The sequence below is a fragment of the Pituophis catenifer genome, unplaced genomic scaffold (genome assembly GCF_029215685.1).
Source record: "Pituophis catenifer annectens isolate HBS135680 unplaced genomic scaffold, rPitCat1.0.hap2 SCAF_1, whole genome shotgun sequence".
In the NCBI taxonomy this organism is placed as follows: Eukaryota; Metazoa; Chordata; class Lepidosauria; order Squamata; family Colubridae; genus Pituophis; species Pituophis catenifer.
Genome location: NW_027256881.1, coordinates 239,997,326 through 240,015,840, shown reverse-complemented (window position 1 = coordinate 240,015,840; position 18,515 = coordinate 239,997,326). Strand labels below are relative to the sequence as shown.

Here is an 18,515-nt window from a genome sequence, read left to right as displayed (position 1 = left end):
TGTTTGCCAATTTGCTTGCCCTGCACGAAATCAACCTCAGGGTCCTTCATTCTTATCGTTTTGCTTGCGAAGAAATAGGATTTTTATGGAACCAAGAAAAGGAGTTTGCTCCGCTTACTGCAAAAACGCTGCCAGCCTCCAACTCCTCTTTCGTACTTGAAAAGCTGAACATCCCAGGCTCAGCCGAGTTGGCGCTTTCGGTGCTTCCCTCTCCGCGTTTGTTCTCCAGGGGAGCAGCGTCAATGACGCTCTTGGCCAATCGGAGATGGAAAAGGGGGTGGGGGGAACTCCCTCGCCAGGACCCGCCCAGTCCGCCCTCCCGATGGTGCTGAAAAGGACAGTGCCAAGTTCCCCGAAACCTCAGTCTGGGGGAGATGGCTTCCCAGCAAGGAGAAACTGGGATCAGGCGGAGGAGGGAAACTAATCCCGCGACCGATCAGTCCGGTCCTTCGCGGTGGTTTACCTGGGAAGAGATCGGGCTGCGCTCTGGCCAGGGAGACTTGCCACGGGAGCGCTGGCTGGTGATTGACAGGAAAGTCTATGACATCAGCCGGTTCCACAAGAGGCACCCGGGGGGCTCTCGGACCATGTGCTGCTACGCAGGGCAGGACGCCACGGTAAGACGCGCGGCAGGTGGAGAGACGAAGACTCCGCTGTTTCCAGTTCCTTGCAACCACGAATCTTTCACTCTTCATGTCAAAGCTGGATTCCTTTTTCTTGCTGTTGCCACCTCTTCTGTTTTTAGCTTATTTCATTTAGGCTGCACTAAGATATGTGTAAGGGTAAATCCATCTATGATGCCAGACATGGATTTCTTCCTTTCTTTTTGGAAACAAACTTCCCCCCCCCCCCGCCCAATTCCTTTTTTTCTAACATACTCTAATTCAATCTAATCTAATCACAGATTTTCTCCATGACATTCTGTCCCTAACCTGATGCTTCGGATCTTCCAACGTAACTAGAAGATTGCTGCTGGTCATATTTTTGTCTTCCACCTTTCCCAGCATTAGAACTTTCTCCAGAGAGCAGGATCTGCACAATGTGTTCAGAGCAGGATAACTTTAGCCTGGTTATTTGTCCTGAAGTGAGAACTCTGGGTTTAGTTGTCCAATGATCCATTGGTTTGTTTTCTTGGCTGGCCATGGTATTCTCAGGAGTCTTCTCCAACACCAACGTTCAAAACCATCAATACTCTTCTGCTTCTTCAACTTTCATTTCCATAAAGTACCACAGGGAGTACCATGGCCGGTATTGCACAATTCTGCTGTTTATAGATATAGACATATCGTAGCATTTGAGTATCTTTTCCAAGACCTTCATGGCTACTCTACTAAGTGTTGTGTGGTATATTTCTTGATCACTTGTTTCTGTACTGTTGATGGTTGTTCCTAAAAGGCAGAAAGTGTCTAACACTTCACTATCTTCATTATCAGTTCTAAGGCTGGCTCTTCTATCTGTTGTCCTTCATTTGGTCTTCTTTATATTGTATTTTAGTCTCATTTTTTCCCATTGTACTCCTTGGCTTTTTTTATTAGAGCTTGCAGATCCTCTGCATTTTCAGCTATTAGAACAGAATCATCAGCTTAGCCCAGATTATTGATGTTTGTGCCTCCAATTTCTACAACCACACACAACTTCGTCCAAATCAGCTTCTCTTAATATATATTCAGCATACAGGTTGTATAAATAAGGGGAGAGTATATAGCCTTGTTGCACTCCTTTGGAGCCAGCCTGTTCTGTTCATGTTGAGCCTTACCTTGACCAGTATGCAAGCTTCTCTCATAAGAACAGTAAAATGCTCTGGGATTCCCATTTTTGTAAGCTTATTCAACCTTGATCTGATTGACAAAATTAAAAGTCATTCTATGATAAATGAAACACATGTTAACTTTTTAGTATTTCTCAATTATCTATTATGCATCAGTTATATTTCATATTCCTCAGCCTTTTCTAAAGCCAGCTTGAACATTTGGCATCTCTTTTTCTATGTAGGGTTTTCATCTGCATTGGATGATCCCTATAATAATATCTAACCTGAAAGGAGTGACCAGTGGATATGACCAAAGCATATCAATTAGTTCTAAAATAATATATTCCAGGGGGGGAAACCCTGTATATTAATTGTTCAATAAAGGTGGTAAAGAGATAACAAGTATGAAAAAAGATAAAAGAAAAACATTTTCTCAACTCCTCTTTTGGCTCAGGGTTTTCAGAGAAGCGGATATTTACTTCAATTCAGAAGATCAGGTTAAAGAATCTAGTTTCACTGAAAGGAACAGACAGAAACTGAACTTCCAGGCCAAACAGATTGATTGATTCCAATTGTATCATGTCACTATCCAAGTAAAATTCTTGAGAGTTTACATGTATAAACCGTAAACCCTTCTCTCTCTCTCTCTCTCTCTCTCTCTCTCTCTCTCTCTCTCTCTCTCTCTCTTTCTCTCTCTCTCTCTCTCTCTCTCTCTCTCTCTCTCTCACACACACACACACACACACACACACACACACCAGATAAGCCAAACTTTTATTAAAAAAAAAACAAATAAAATATGGTTAAGTCAGAATAGAATGCTCTCTGGAACAATTCCGTTTTCTTCATCCTTCCAAATATGACCATTCTGATCTCTACTGGAAAACTGGTGCTGCTGCTTCCAGTGGAGAAGCAGAAGGAACTTCTTCAGGGATGATTTGGTGGCCCCAAAATATTATGAAATAAGGATGAACCTTCTGTGTAACTGGAGAACCAGCACCTTGGATTCTCTCTTTTAAACTCTTCCCGGTCACCCTTTTGTTCTCTGCTTCGGCACTAGGAGTTGTAACTAACCCCCATCCCACCTCATCCCTGGCTGGGGGGGGGTGCTCGGGAGAACTTCGGCAAGGCTGGCCGGGCGACCCTCAGGGCAGAGACCCTCACCCCGGCCCCCTTAGCTGCTTTGAGAGCGGCCATGCCAGCCCAACCCAGCCCAGTCCAGCCAGGCTCCTTAGTTGGCAGCCGGGGAGGGGGAGGAAAGGGGAGCAGGAGAAGAAGCGCTGGCTTGGATCGCAAAAGCCACAGACTGGCTCGATCGCCTTCCTCTTGAAGAGCCTGCAGGGCAAACAGGAGATCTGGAGTTTGGGCGAGCGACAGAATTCTCGCTTCTCCGCCTCCCCACCTGCCACTCCCCCTCGCAGGCCGAGATCGGCAAACCTGGTTCGGGGAGCTGAACATGCTGCTGTCGCGCAGGAGGAGAAGAACGTCAGAAATGGGCTCTCTCGCAGCGCCTCCTCTCTCTCCTCTCCCCAGTGGCAGCAGCGCGTCCGGCTCACCGAATCTGGCCTGCTGATCTCGGGCGGCAGCGGCTCTGACCTGATCCTCGCTGACAATGCTGCGGGCAAGAAGCGGCCACGCCGATCCCACTTCATGGCTGCGCGGATAGCCCGCACCGGCCACTGCTCGGAGCTCTGGTGCCTGTACCCCTCCCCCGAGGTCGACAGGGCGAGGGCTGGCAGGAGTTTGTTTGCGGCTGCCACTAAGAGAAGAGCGCACAAGGCCGTTCCTGGTGGATGGCAGGTGCGCCTGGGGCATGTTCCCCCACCGTTCGCCTCCCCCACCTGTGTTGCCTCTTCTCCTCATGCTCTTTACGCAGCAGCTGCGCATGTGTATAAGTATTTGGGGGGCTGGGGCTTATATTCGAGGAGGCTTATTGTAGCATGTGCGCTCAAAAGCCCAATTGGGCTTATTATCCCGGACATGTATTATTTTCGGGAAAACACGGTATTCTAACTCATATTACTACCAATAATAACAATGACCCCTTGGATAATTTCATCAATACTTGTGGATCAGAACTGATCACTTTGGGGAGCTCTGAGTTAAATTGTGTCTCTGACCAGCACGTGCCCTTTTTCCCCATCTTAGAGCAAATAAAGTTGTTGAAGTGCTGTAATGAAGTTAAAGGGTTTTTTTTTTGCTTATTTATACATTTTTATTCATTGAAATAATAGAAAATACTTGTAGCTCAGGTTTTAGATTTTGGCAGTGATTTGCTCTCTGAGATTGCCATTTAGCTCCTGAACGTTTCACGAACAGGCGAGGTAACTTCATTTATTCATTTTTTAAACAAAATACTCTGACTAAGGCACTCTCAAGGATTTATTCCTGACAAAACAAAGACTGGACAAGCTGGTTCGCAAATGTCAGCATGCGCCACCTCTGTGCATGCACATGGCCTTCTGTGCATGAACAACAGTCATGCATTACGTCCAGGCAGGTGGGCGGAGCCTTCCGCAGTTGCAGCTACTGGTTCCTGTGATCCGGACAGAACTGGATGAATACCACTACTGAATCGCACCCTCTGCGCATGACGCGGCTTTTGTGTGGCTCTCCCCATGTACTGCATGTGCAATTGCACCATATGTGCATGCTCATGGCTTTTGTGTGGCTCCCCATGCACTGCATGCACAAGAGAGCTCTGAAGACCAACTGGGTCTCTGGAATTGGGCACATGTGCACCAGAGACCCAAGCACCATCTGGGACACGCGCACATGCGCGGCTTCAGGTGAGTTGGGCGACAGCTCACGTGCCTGGAAAGATGGCTCTGCATGCTACCTCGGCCACGGGTACCATAGGTTCGCCATCACAGGTATAGACAATGACTTGTTATTATTTTAACCATTCCGTCATGTCCGACTCTTAGCAAATGCTCTCCATGCTACCCTATCAAGCACAGCTTCTTTCAATTATTGAATGTTCTTCTTTGTATCAGCTTTGATGGTATCAAACCAGCTTGTTTTTTGCTTGCCCCTTTCTTCTTGTTCCACTAACTATTCCTAACATCATTGACTTTTCAAATAAATTTGCATGCATGACATGACCAAAGTAAATCAGACATAGTCTTGTGATTTTGGCTTCTAATGATGTGTCTGGTTTTATACGATTCACAATCTCTCTGTTGGTTGCTCAGACTGCCCATGGTATACGCAATTATTTATGCCAGCACCACAGTTCAAAGGCATCAATTCTTCTATGAGCCATTTTTAGTGTCCAACTCTCAAATTCATACATCTTTATAGGGAAAACTATTGCTCTAACTAGCCTGCTTTTTGTATTTATATCAATTTTTATGCTTTTCTAGATCTTATTCATGTTAACCATCACACTGTGGTCTAAGGTTAGTCTGTGTTTGATTTCAGGAGCAGAACTGCCAACGTGAACAATTTTTGATCTAAGGAGCATATAATTCTCGAATTAATTCAATTTCCTCCTTGTTGATTTTAAACATCTCATATTCATCTGTAGCTGTTGTCATTATCTTTGTTTTCCTGATGTTAAGATCCAATCCTACTTGTTTTACCTTTATCCTGATTTTCCAGATGATTTTTTCCAGGTCTTCCTTATTTTCAGCCAATCGTGTTGTATCATCTGCGTATCTCTAATTATTTATGGTTTTCCCCTCAATCTTCACTCCAACATCAGGCAATTCCTGGTCTAATTTTCACATGATTACTTCAGATTGAACAAAAATTTGTCATAAAATACTTCCCTGTCTAACTCCGTTACTGATGCTGAACCAATCTGTGGCACCACAGACTTCTCATTGTTGCATCCTGATCAGTGTACAATGATCTGATAAATCAGATCAGGTGGGTTGGGACACCAAGGTCACACAAAGCCTCTCATAGCTTATTGTGTGCTACACAGTCCAATTTCCTTAATAAAACACATATATAAATCCTTTTGACAGTCATGTGCTTTTTCCATAACCCATCTAATATTGATCTGCAATGTGATCTCGAGTGACGCACCCCTTTCCGAAGCCAGCTTGTACATCAGGTAGCTCTTGATTGATGATATTCTGTAGCTTCTGTTTAATGATCTTTAACAGAAGTTTGCTTGCATGAGAAATCAATGCAATCTTGCAATAGTTGGAGCAGTTGCTGGCATCACTTTTCTTTACCAGTGGGATTAAAAGCATATTTTTCCAGTCCCGAGGCCATTAACAAATAGTCTATATCTCTTGACCCAAGGCAGTGAAGATGTTAACTGGCACTGGTCTTAGTAATTCCACAGATTCATCAATAACCAAGACTTTCCAGTTTGGCAATTTCTCCATGGGCCATTCTACTTCTTTTTTCAAGATGCTTCATTAATTATTAATTAGGCTGTCATCATTATCATCTTGATGGTAAGTCAGACTTCTGTAGAGTCATTCTTTATATTATTTCCATCTGTTCTTGATCTTCTGCTGGTTACTTAGTACATTCCTGTTGTGATCCTTGCTGTGCTGAAAAGCTGGATCACATCATTTTCACTATGGCAAACATGACCTTGCTACGTCCCTTCCTGTTACCTTCTTCCAGATATTGACACTAATCCTCCCGCTGTCTACTTTTGTCTCTCCTGGCTTCATGTTGGAAAATTGCATTCAGCTTTTTAATTTCACCCTTATTACCTTTGTCTTTGGCTGCCCTTCTCTGACCAGCTATTTTGATGGTGTCATCAGGCACTTGTTGTTCTCTTTGGATTTTGGCATGACACATACTTTCCATCAATTTCAATGATCTCTCACCACTGTTCATTTGGATCTTTCCCTTCTATATTCAGTGATTCAAAACTATTCTTTTTTTTTTGTAAATATTTTTTATTTATTTTTTCAAATTTAAACATAAAAACATAACTTTCAAGAGCAAAAATCTCGATCCTGTCATAGATGGTTACCACGCTTACATTCCTTTCACAAGCTCAATTCACAATTTCCATTACATCTTTTATAAATAAACAAAAAAAGAAAAAAAAGAAGATAAAAAAGAAATTCAAAACTTAAGAAAAAACCAATTTTACCTCAAATTTAACATTTTCATCTATATAAATCCATTATATCTATCCAAAATTAGTTTCAAATTCACTTTCACTCATTTTTACATCTGCATAACAATTCTAAACATATCTTTATTCTTCTTTACCTTATATCTTATACAAGTCATATCAAAATAATTTTTACAATATTCTAACCTCTTGTTAAGTGTTTACCTTACGATTTTATCACCATTTATTCTTAGTTTCAATTCAATACCACTCCATTTTTATAATATTTTATAAAACAACATTTTATCTAATTTTAATCCTTTGACCCTTATCCTCAAATCAGTTTACCTTAGTTTTTTTTTCCTCCCAGTTTACATATTACACAGATTTCTCTCAAAGGCATATTTTATTTACTCCAATTTCTAATATATTTTCCACTATATCTCCCTCTAATATTTAACTATCTTCCAGCTTGTTCTATTTGATTAATTCTCAGCTTGATCCCCTCCAAAACACCAACTATTTAGTTGATTTTAGAATAGTTCCTCAATCTCCTCCAACTCTCCTCCTATTTGTTTGGCTGTTTCCAGCATTTTGTGGGCTGATTTCCAGCATAGTCTCCTCCTTGACTCCCTCCATTGTTTGGCTGATTACCAGCATAGTCTCCTCCAACTCTCCTCCTATTTGTTTGGCTGTTTCCAGCATTTTGAATTAATTTCCAACGTATTTCCACCGAGTCTCAAACTCTTATCTAGTTGGTATCTATCCCACACATTTTAATTGTAATATAATTATCTGATTTATATCATTTTTCCATCCTGCTCTTTCAATTTAAATCTCAGTATATTTCATAATAGTCATCATTTACAACTTGTTTTACCTTAATTCAAGACTAATCACTAGCATCTGTGTATCTTGTATTTTCTTCAATCAATCCTTATTCATCGGTTTAACATTTGTTTGCAAATTAAAATTAAAACATATTACATCAAACAGTACATTTTCTTAAAATTTTCCTGCCTCAAAATATATTCTTCTTTATTATTTTTATCCCCTTGATATCATCCACTATTTTAATAGCCACCTCTTATTTTCTATTTTTATTATTTCACAACCCTTCCTGTTTTTATCCAAAAATCATATATACCTAGGCTTTTAAACTTTATCATATATACATAGGCTTTTAAACTTTACATTTCAGTTAGTCACATTTAAATTTATCCACTTTAATTCTTCCTTTTCTTCCTTTTCCTCTCTGTCCAAAGTGCTCTATTTCAAGGTTCATCAGTTCAAAGTAAAGAATTTCTGTATGTCCCTTTAAAACTTTTAAAATGTCTGATCCAAGCGTAGTGCATCAGCTTCCTGTCTTTGTTAACTACGCCACACCTAGTTTTGTCAGTCTCCATTGTTAAAATCCAAAATGTTCTTTCTTTCTTTTTTCTTTCTTCTTTCTTAAAATCATCTGGGACAGAGTAGGAATCTCCATAATTCTTATATCCAATATTAATTTCAAGTAATCCAAGGTAAAAAGCCAATTAACATGTTTCTTTTCCACCCAGAAAGGGAAATCTCTTCAATCCACTTCCCTGCTTAATCACTGCAGACTCCATGGCTATTTTGTAGCCATCCATCTGTCTATATTTATTAGCTTCATTTTCTTTTAGAGGCATTAATTCTCAGGAATATCCATTTCTCCTCTCCACTCCAGTTAAAGGCACAGTCAAATTTCAGAAATTTATTAATACCAAATCATCCAGTTTAAGTTTACTGCAACAAAATTCAATTTGGGTCTTTTACCCATTTTTTTTCTTTTCAATCTTTAAGCCCCGCAGTCCAGCAGCCGCTTTTAATTGTGGGGTCTTATTTTCCAATAATTCCAAATAGGTACGTTATATTGCCTGGGTTGGTGTCACTCACCCAGCTTCTTGATTTTTGCTCTTTCTTCATCTTCTTCCTCCAGCACAATCCATGTTCCCGGTTGCCGCGGTTTCAGGGCAGCCGCCATGGCTGCTGTTCCGCTGCCACCGGCGTGAAGGAGAAGCCTCCGGCCCCGAGGAACCTGCCCGTTCCTCTTGGCCGCCCAAGGCATTCCTTCTTGTCCCCCTGTCCCTGCAAGACAGGGGAGGTCCGCAGACCTATCGGCGGCAGCTTAGCAGAGGGGATTTGGCAGGGCTCAGCGGAGCTTGCCATTTCCCCATCTGTGTTCCCGCGGCGCCAACCGGAAGTCTGCTCAAAAACTATTCTTAACATCTATGGCATGCATAGATGAGGTTTTGTTCAGATTGATTTTTGGGAGGGGGGAATACCTTTTCTCATTCTGCAAAATTTGAGCTTCAGTTTAGCCACTAATTGCTGATGGTCTGAGCTACAATCAGTACCAGGAAGTGTTTTAACAGATGCAGCTGAACTTTTCCAATGTTGTTGGCATAAAATTAAATCTATCTGATTTTTAATGTTGTCCATTTGGTACTGTCCATCTACCATATTTTTCGGAGTATAAGATGCACTTTTCCCCCCTAAAAGAGGGTGAAAATTTGGGTAGCCTTATACACCGAATGTAGCCCCGCCCACAAGGCCAAAAAAAAGAGGTACGGAAGCGGTGATGGTCTGTGGCAATCCCTGCAGCCTGGAACAGCTGATTGGGGGTATTCCGGGAAGCCGATCCACCCGCCAATCAGCTCCTCGTGCTGAATCAGGCTACAATAATGTGCTGAAGCTGACCTGGCTGCTCACTATTTGCTGCAAAGACATGTCAGAGTTTGCAACAGCAATCACATCCTGAAAGCACACACAAGTAATTGATTCAGCAGGATTCAATAACTTCTCTTTATATATAATATAAAACATGAAGTAAATATACAATACCAAAAGTAAGTTTTCCAACGTGGTAGTAAATACAAGCAAAACACAAGCAGAGGAGAGGATTTTCAGTTTCAGTTTAGTTTCAGAGCTCAGCACAGCATGTAGCTTTAGTACAGAACAGTTGAGCTAAGCCATGCCCAGGCTCCTTGCTGTCTCCTTGTTGTTCACACAGCAAATACTGTTTCAGTTTCCAAACAGCCCTCAATTCTCTCACACACTGATAGGACGCTAGCCAGATGAATACTGATGTATGCTGGTAGGCAGAGGCAGACTTTTTTTTTCTTATTTTCCAAAAACTAAGGTGCATCTTATATTCCGAAAAATACAGTATATAAATGTTGCTTGTGTTGAATAAACCATGTGTTCATTATGCTGAGATGTTTTTCCTGGCAAAATTGCACTAGGCAATCAACAGCTTAATTGCATTCCACTAACCCAAATTTGCCTACTATTCTTGAAACTTCTCCTTGGCCTATTTTTGCACTGAAATCGCCCATAATATATTTGCTTGAGCACATTGAAGCTCACGGTAAAAAAGTTCAATTTCATCATTTGAGTCTATAGTTGGAGCATAGATTTGTAGTATGGTGATATTGAGTGGCTTGACTCGAATTAGTATGCAATCGCTTATGCTATGTAATTCTCAACACATTTAGCTGCTTGTTGGCTTACACAGAATGCAAATCCTTTACATTTGATATTGTTTCCAGAAAAAAACCCATAAACTTGTCTGATTTGAACTGACCATTCCCTGTGCAGTGTAACTCACTGATACCAAGGATGTCTATATTCACCCTAATCATTTCTCTTTTTACAATTTTGAGTTTCCCAAGGGATATGCCTTTAACATACTATGATCCAATTCGATATAACATTGAACAGTTGTGGGTAACTCTTTCATCATGGGCCACATGGGCTTCCTGAAGGCTTTCCTCCAACAACATCATAAAAACTCTGACTACTAAAAGCTAGTTCTTGCCCTTCTCCAGTAGCTTGTAGGCTATCATCCAGCCTGGTATTCAATCCGAGTCATGTTGACTTATTGCCATAAAGTGTTTTAGTGATAATTTTTGCAGGATAGTTCACCACTGCCTTCTCTAACACTTCCCATTTTGGAGGGCTTGGGACTGGCATATGGCTGATAAATCATCTGAGAAGAAAGGTAAGAATCAAATATAATCACTCAGCCTAAACATGTTTCTTCCAGGTTGCCGTTAAATTGGTTCTTTATTATAATATTTTTTTTCTTTATGTTTTGCCTTTAGGATCCTTTTACAGCCTTTCACCTTGACAAGACTCTAGTAAGGAAGCACATGGCATCTCTTTTGATTGGGGAATTGGCACCTGATCAGCCCAGCTTTGAACCCAGTAAAAATGTAAGTTTGGAGACAGAAAATTGAGATAGTGGCTTATGGTGCTAAACTGCATACCCTTAAATATTATAGGGCTTGAGTCAAAGATCACTTTTGTCATTAAAACGGATCTGCTATTTAGGCCAGGAAAATATTTTTACAAAGGTATTCCTCAGTCTTTCTGCATTGTCCTTGTATTTCACTACAATCTCTTGGCAATTATAAAAACAGTAAAAGTCCATTTCCTTCAGCAGACTTTTAATTATGAAGTGATCTTAGTATCGGCCACTCCATTCCCATCCACTCTCCACCTCATTGCCCTGAAGCTGCACTTGATTCTTCCCAAAGATATCCAAAGGATATCTTCACTATCACTCACATTCAGCCTCCTCTCATCTTTCTGTCTGCTTCCACTAAGCAAGCAGGACTTGGATCCACAGGTGAGAATAACGTGGAGACAACCCTGTTTGTTTCTTTAGGCTCCACAGATTCAAACTGAACCCAAATAACCTCACAAAATGAGGCTTCTGTCAGCTCAACAAGACATATCCAGGTAGTGTCCAATGTAGAGTGAATATATACAGTTTTATTCTTTTCATCCTCCGGATGTAGAGCAAACTCATTTTATGTCCCATCAGATGATTTTCTATCTGATTTTGCCAGACAAGATCCATGGTACTTTTAAAAATACAATTGGGCAATAAGATTGGGCAAGTAAGCTCAAGTTCTTTTAGGCTGCCTTCTTTAGCCTCCACTTAATCAATCCCAGCCTGTCTTTCAAGATTATTAAGCAGGTGGTTGCAATGCAGCCTCAGAGAGTCTGGAGAAAATGGTTTATCTGAATCCTTTTCAGTCAGGTTTCAGACCTGGGCACAGCACTGAAACAGAATTGATCATGCTTGGGAATAACCTGTGGTAAGATTTCTGGCCAATGGGTATCTAATGATGTAACCTGATGGAAGTAATTGAATGGGCAGCTGTATAAAGTGATTAAAGTAGGTAAATAGATACCAATAGCAGTTTCATTAATATTTAATCAGAATAATAATTAACATTAATTCATAATTCATAATTCTCTCTCTCTCTCTCTCTCTCTTTCTCTCTCTCTTTCTCTCTCTGTCAGTTTCCCCATTAGTGCTTTTTGCCAAGATTATTAAATCCAGATAGACATTGATTTCTAGTGTCCCAAACATGAGCTGTAAGTTGTCTAGCAGTTACTAAGAAGAAAAATAGTTTATTTATGCAACAATTTTTCATTTGTTTTCTTCCACATTTACTATTTTTAAAAGAATATTTGTCAAATTTTGGGGTCACATGCTTTCCTCTTCATTCCCCTATAAAAATTTGGAAAGAAAAGGATAGTTTGGAGGGCAATTCCACCAAGACTTCTTGATGTTAATTGTCTAGCTATGCTGTATCCATAAAATCCAAACGTCTGCAAATTTTCTGAATTTTTTCCCCGTAGAAATTATTAGTAGAAGATTTTCGGGAACTGCTGTCCACTGTTAAAATGATGGGACTCTTCAAGCCAAACCAATTCTTCTTTTTCCTGATCTTGCTCCATATTTTACTGCTGGATGCTGCTGGCTGGTTTGTGTTGTGGTATTTTGGGATATCTACAACGTCATTTCTTATTGCCACAGTGTTGCTGACCGTTTCTCAGGTAATTTTCTTGCCTTTATTTTGAGGCAAAATTGCATTTTTCATTAGATTGGCTTCCTACAGCAGAATGTCTTTCAGCCAAATTAAAATAATTTCTTTATAAGGAAAATAACACAGATTCAATTGTCACAGGCCTTCAGAAGATGGCATTCAATTGTTTGGAGGAATAAGGGTTGAAGAAGGCTAAGCAATTCAGTTACATAAAAAGCCACTTCTGTTTTGCCCAACAAATGATTCTGTAGAAAAGAAGGATATTGGAGGCTATTAGGAAGAGACTGGGCAGCCATTTATCTTAGAAGACCTGCAAGATCCCTTCCAACTCTGTTATTCTATGTTCTCTGATGCCATGTCATCCTATATCTCAAACCTTCCATTCTGAAGCAATGGAACAAAATTAGAGCATTAAAAAGCAACTATGTCTTCTCACTGTCTATCACACAATATCAGATACGGTTGTGGAAGATATCTGTGGTTATATTGTAGAATTGCTTTCTTGTGCCTATCCAGTTTGGAATGTTTCTCTGGGTGGCTGAACCTTTGATTGAAAAAAAAAATCCTAGAATGAATGAGCCTTTATTCTATCTATCCCAGCAGTTCTTGCATAGCTATTACAAATACTATTGGATATAAATTGCAGGAGTGACACAAAAAGTGGTCCTTCTGTTGTGAACCATCCTTTTCTTTTAGTCTCAAGCAGGCTATCTACAACATGATTTGGGACATCTTTCAGTCTTCAGTAATCCAAAATGGAACCACCTTTTTCATGAATTTGTGATGTGCCATTTAAAGGTAAGTAAGGTATATTATTCTTAAAATGTTCCACAGAATTGAAGGGAAGGAATATGGAATGTTGCAAATATACATGAAAACGTTTCATGAGTAAATATCAAATGTGTTGTGTTATTTATAACAGAGGTGTAAAACGGGATTCTCATTTTCCCATTCCCACTCAAAGAATACAAAGAGATCTCTTATGTTAAATCAAACTATTTGTTTGTCTATCTTATTATTAACTGCAGACAAAGAATGGAATTTCACTTATAATAAACAAGATGAATGTGCAAATTAACCAAAAGCCAATCCCAATTTCAGATCTGAAGGTGGTGAGACCTGATTCATATAGATCAAGATCATGTTAAATAAATTCAAGAAAGTTATGACTTGAATGGGAAAGCATCAAAGTGCCTATAACTGTTTCATTTGGGGGTATAGAATAAAATGATAATAACATAGCAGATACCTTTGAGGGTATCAACTCTGCAAAGTTTGAATGAATAGGCTGAAAGAGTTCTACAGAATTCTGATGGCTGACGCCATCACTGACTATTGGGGGTGAATCATTGGCCCCCACGGAGAGGGCTCGCAACTTGGGCGTCCTCCTGGATTCACGGCTGTCTTTAGAAGAGCACTTGATGGCCGTGACCAGGAGGATTTTTCATCAGGTTCGCCTGATTCGCCAGTTGCGTCCCTTTCTGGATCGGGACTCGTTACGCACGGTCACTCATGCCCTCGTCACCTCCCGCCTGGACTATTGTAATGCTCTCTACATGGGGCTCCCCTTGAGGAGTACCCGGAGGCTCCAACTGGCGCAGAGTGCGGCCGCGTGGGTGGTAACGGGAGCGACATGGCGCTCCCATGTAACACCTCTCCTGCGCGAGCTGCACTGGCTCCCGGTGGTCTTCCGGGTGCGCTTCAAGGTTTTGGTTACCACCTTTAAAGCGCTCCATGGCTTAGGACCTGGTTATCTACGGGACCGCCTACTACCACCAATAGCCTCCCACCGGCCAGTACGCTCTCATAGAGAGGGACTCCTCCGGGTGCCGTCAGCCAAACAGTGTTGACTGGCGGCCCCTAGGGGGAGAGCCTTCTCTGTGGGGGCACCTACCATCTGGAATGAGCTCCCCCCGGAGATACGGAGGATCCCGGACCTTCCACCGCGCTGTGAAGACCTTTTTATTCCATCAGGCGGGCTTGGCCTAATTTCTTCCCCTTTTTAAATATGTAAATTTTAATCTGTTTTTAAATTATTGGGGTGTTTTAATTTGTCTGGGCCAAAATGATTTAATTTGATTTTATCTGGTTTTTAAATTTTTTGTATCTATGTATTTTATTGTTGGCTGTTCACCGCCCTGAGTCCTTCAGGAGTAGGGCGGTATACAAATCAAATAAACTAAACTAAACTAACTAAACTAAATTTTGACACATTCCTCTTCTACTGTTTTAAGGCAGAAATAATAAGAATGAAAAAAAAGAGCAGCACAGTCTCTTGGTTGTCCAACAAGGAGTCTATAGATCAACCATACTGAAGTAAAACAGAAAACACTCTAGTCAAATTTAATTAGAAAAAGCAGGTTATATGCTATTGTGACTACTTAAAAAAAAAAGACCGAAGAATGTTTCTGTATGAGAAGGAGAGTCAGAGTTGGGGGGTAGAGTCAAGAGAGGAATCATCCTGGAGTCGTTATGTTCCCACAAGCAGTCCAAGTCCAGCCATCCTTGAATTCCATTAACTCTTATCCAGTGCCAATTTAGCATAGACCATAAGGTCAATATGGCATGGAAAAAATTGTGTTTTAAAAGTAGACATTCCATTCCATAAGTTTCTAAATAATGTAATTGTTTTCAGAGGTACCAGAATGTTATATATTTACAGTATATCCTAATACTGTCCATCCAAACAAAGGTGCTGTATATGTATATTCCAAGGTTGCCCAAATTGGAAAATTGAACCCAATTATTAGCTTTCACTATTTAATACTTGACAATAGGTAAGCATGATAGTTCTAAAAACTGAATCCTCATTAATTTGAAATTGGATTTCCTGTAAAGATATTCTCAGAATCAAAGAACTCCATCAAAATGTTGTAAATATTTTTTCTGAAAATATTTTCCAGTGTTTTAAACTGGAATTCCTCTCAGAATATAAATTTATCTGGCAATAACATACATTTTGAGACCATTCACCTTTTCCCCAAAGAGTAAGTTTTAATGATCCCCATCTATTGATATCTGAAGAAACATCCCTCCCACAATTTTATTTATATTACATGTTGTATCCTTTAGTATATATATTTAATGGATTCGGTGCAAATATGGAATTGATATTTAGTGAATGGGTGAGCCAATTTTTACCTATTAGCATCAGTTCTGATTTGGACAATAGAATATTCTGTTATTTTGCATCAATACTAAAATAACAGAATGAGGTTTAGAAATAAACAAAAAAATGTGGGCATTTGTATTCAACTGAGTTATGTAGTACTCCATAGATATTTCTATGTTGTCTAATAGCAGAAACCAAAAAGTATTAAGTATTGATTGAAGTATTAATTAATGTAGATATTAAAAAGCAAAGGTGAAACTGGACATCTGTGTCTAGTTTCTCTAAATAGAAGTGGGAGAAAACATCATTAAAATTTACTTTAGATGTAGATATAACATTCTTAATCCATTTAATGAATTCCAAGGGATTTTCAGATCTATTTAATATAATAAACATGTATTGTTTGTGTATTTTATCAAACGTTTTTCAGCATCTAATAATGAGATTACAAATTGACCTTTATTTTAAGTCTGCTATATCTACAATGAATCCTATATTATCTGTTGCATGCCTAGTTTTTTTTCACCCTGCTTGATCTTTCTAATAACAAATGGTATCACTTTGCTATAATCTATTTCCTAACACTGCTATTAAAATCTTTGTGTCAACATTATCAGTGAAATTAGGTGAGCATACCAGGTGTTAAATGCTAGTGATAAAATTTCCTTATCAATAAGTCTGATTAAATACCAGTGACAAAGGTGTCAACCTCCGCTTTTTGCTGCTTTGGCTGCCATGGTAACGGGGGGAGGGAGGAGCTAGCATTGAGTTATAAGCAGGCTGGAGAGAGAAACGAAAGTGAATCCTAAGATATAGTGGTGCATCTTTGAAGCTGCTATCGGGTCAACGGCCACGGCATTCCTGATGAATGACACCGCCAGATGTGTGCTTCCACCTGACCCCTGGGAGACCTTTGGATTGGATGGTTTAGTTGGACAGTGGGAGGGGATGCTTTCTATCTGTAATTTTCGCGCTCTTGCCTCAGATTCTGCTTTTCCTTGGTTGCAATTACTTCATTTTGGGTCATACTGGACCCAAAGCTAACAGGGACTGTACTACAGGTGAGGCAAAGAAAAATAAGAATAAAATGGTATGGAGGCAAGAAAAAGCAAGACTCATTTAAAGTGAGACAGAGCAGAATAAATGTAGGTCTCTATTTTGTTTTCTGTTTCTCCACACAGGTGAAAATCTCTAAATACACAAATAACAGAGCAGCACCTCTTCCAGTGCTTTGACAGGCAGGGTTTTTGAAAGGTGATAAAATTCATTTGCCACCTACTCATGTTAATATCAGAGAACTCATTACAATACTCACATTTCCCCCAGTTTTGTCCATATAGGCAATGAATGTTTGAGATTCTTCAAAGCTAGAAAGCTCAATTAATCTTCAAACTGTTTTGAACCTCTCCAAGATAATTCAGAGTCAGCTGATTCAACACCTCAAACCTATTTGAAAAGCTGATTCAAAGGTTCAATGGAAGCTCCTCTATATTGCCTCTTCAAAGCAGAATTCTGTGGTAGTAAATAGTCAAGTAATCTTTTAAAAGAGCCTGAATGTTTTCTTTCATTCTTCCTCTAAAGGGAGTTTCAGCTAATTGGTGGACTTTGCACCATTCCCAGCATCATGCTAAGCCCAACTGTTTCCAGAAGGACCCAGACATTTCATTTCATCCCGTTGTTTTCTCATTAGGGGAACCTCTTTCTCTGGAGGTAAGAAGCAACTGCTTAGATGACAACAGATTTTACTGAACCCTGACTACTCTCCTTTCAGATCAGAAACTGTTAAGCCATTTCATTGTCAAAGGTTAGAGTTGGACACAATATAATTCTCCTGGGTTTATTATTTGTATTTATTAGCAGCATTTGATAAAACAAATCTCACAGAGATAGTAGATTAGTAGGGCTGGACAAAATGTTCACCCAAGGTAGCCACAACAAAAGTGTATTTCCCTTTCTAAGGCTGAGGTCAGGGTGGCTTTGTCCAAGGAGAGACTAGAACTCACTATCTTGCAGTTTCTAGCCTGATGCCTTAACTGGCAACTCCTGTTGTAGCTCATAACTATAGATAAATATTATAGATTGGATTACTTGGTGAATTATCTCACTGGATGAGTGCAATCCTAAGAAGGTGTTTAGGGAAGCAAAGTAACAGATTCTCTCCCTGTCCAAAAATCTGGTAGCTCAGGTAGGATAGAAGATGGAGGGTGGTATGGGGCTTAAGCATCTGTGGATTGTTTTAGATTTGATAAGTATATTCGGCCTTGGCTCTTTCTTAAAACAAAGAAACTATAGAATTACTTATGCCTCACAAGCATAAATACTGGAAGAAAATGTTTTATCTCTGATGGTTGTGAGGTTCTGAGGCTGTGGCAGTCAGTATAAATCTCAAAATGAAGAAGCAGCCCCATTTAGCTGAGATTCTGGATTCCCCTTTTGTTGTTAATTCTCCCCTACTGAAACCAGTCAGGATATTAATTGTGACAGCTATAGGATGGTGTGGCTGAAGAGCTGATATTGGGACAATGGAGCACTTTGAACCCATCAGATCCAGGTCCATCAGTAACCGTTTCCTTTGGGGCCTTCTACTAATGGAAAGGTTAGTAAAAGTTTATCTAGTGTTTCTGCTACCAAAAGGGACAGCTTCCTTTCCTGACTAAAAAAACTGCTGTTTCCGTATTTGTATTGCAGGGCTTAGTTCAAACACTATCTCACTCTGCCATGTGTTTCTGCATCTGAAAATAAAGACTGCAG

General features: G+C 40.0%; 1 protein-coding gene across 1 annotated transcript in view; it reads left to right on the top strand.

Moving 5' to 3' along the window:
* Positions 1-374: 374 nt before the first annotated feature.
* Positions 375-18,515, top strand: part of LOC139327494 (acyl-CoA (8-3)-desaturase-like) — a 28,704-nt gene continuing 10,563 nt past the window's right edge. Inside the window, exons 1-5 of the mRNA XM_070957332.1 lie at positions 375-617; positions 10,913-11,023; positions 12,465-12,662; positions 13,349-13,450; positions 17,346-17,474. Of these exons, the coding sequence (XP_070813433.1) occupies positions 375-617; positions 10,913-11,023; positions 12,465-12,662; positions 13,349-13,450; positions 17,346-17,474 (783 nt within the window). The remainder of the gene's footprint in view (positions 618-10,912; positions 11,024-12,464; positions 12,663-13,348; positions 13,451-17,345; positions 17,475-18,515) is intronic.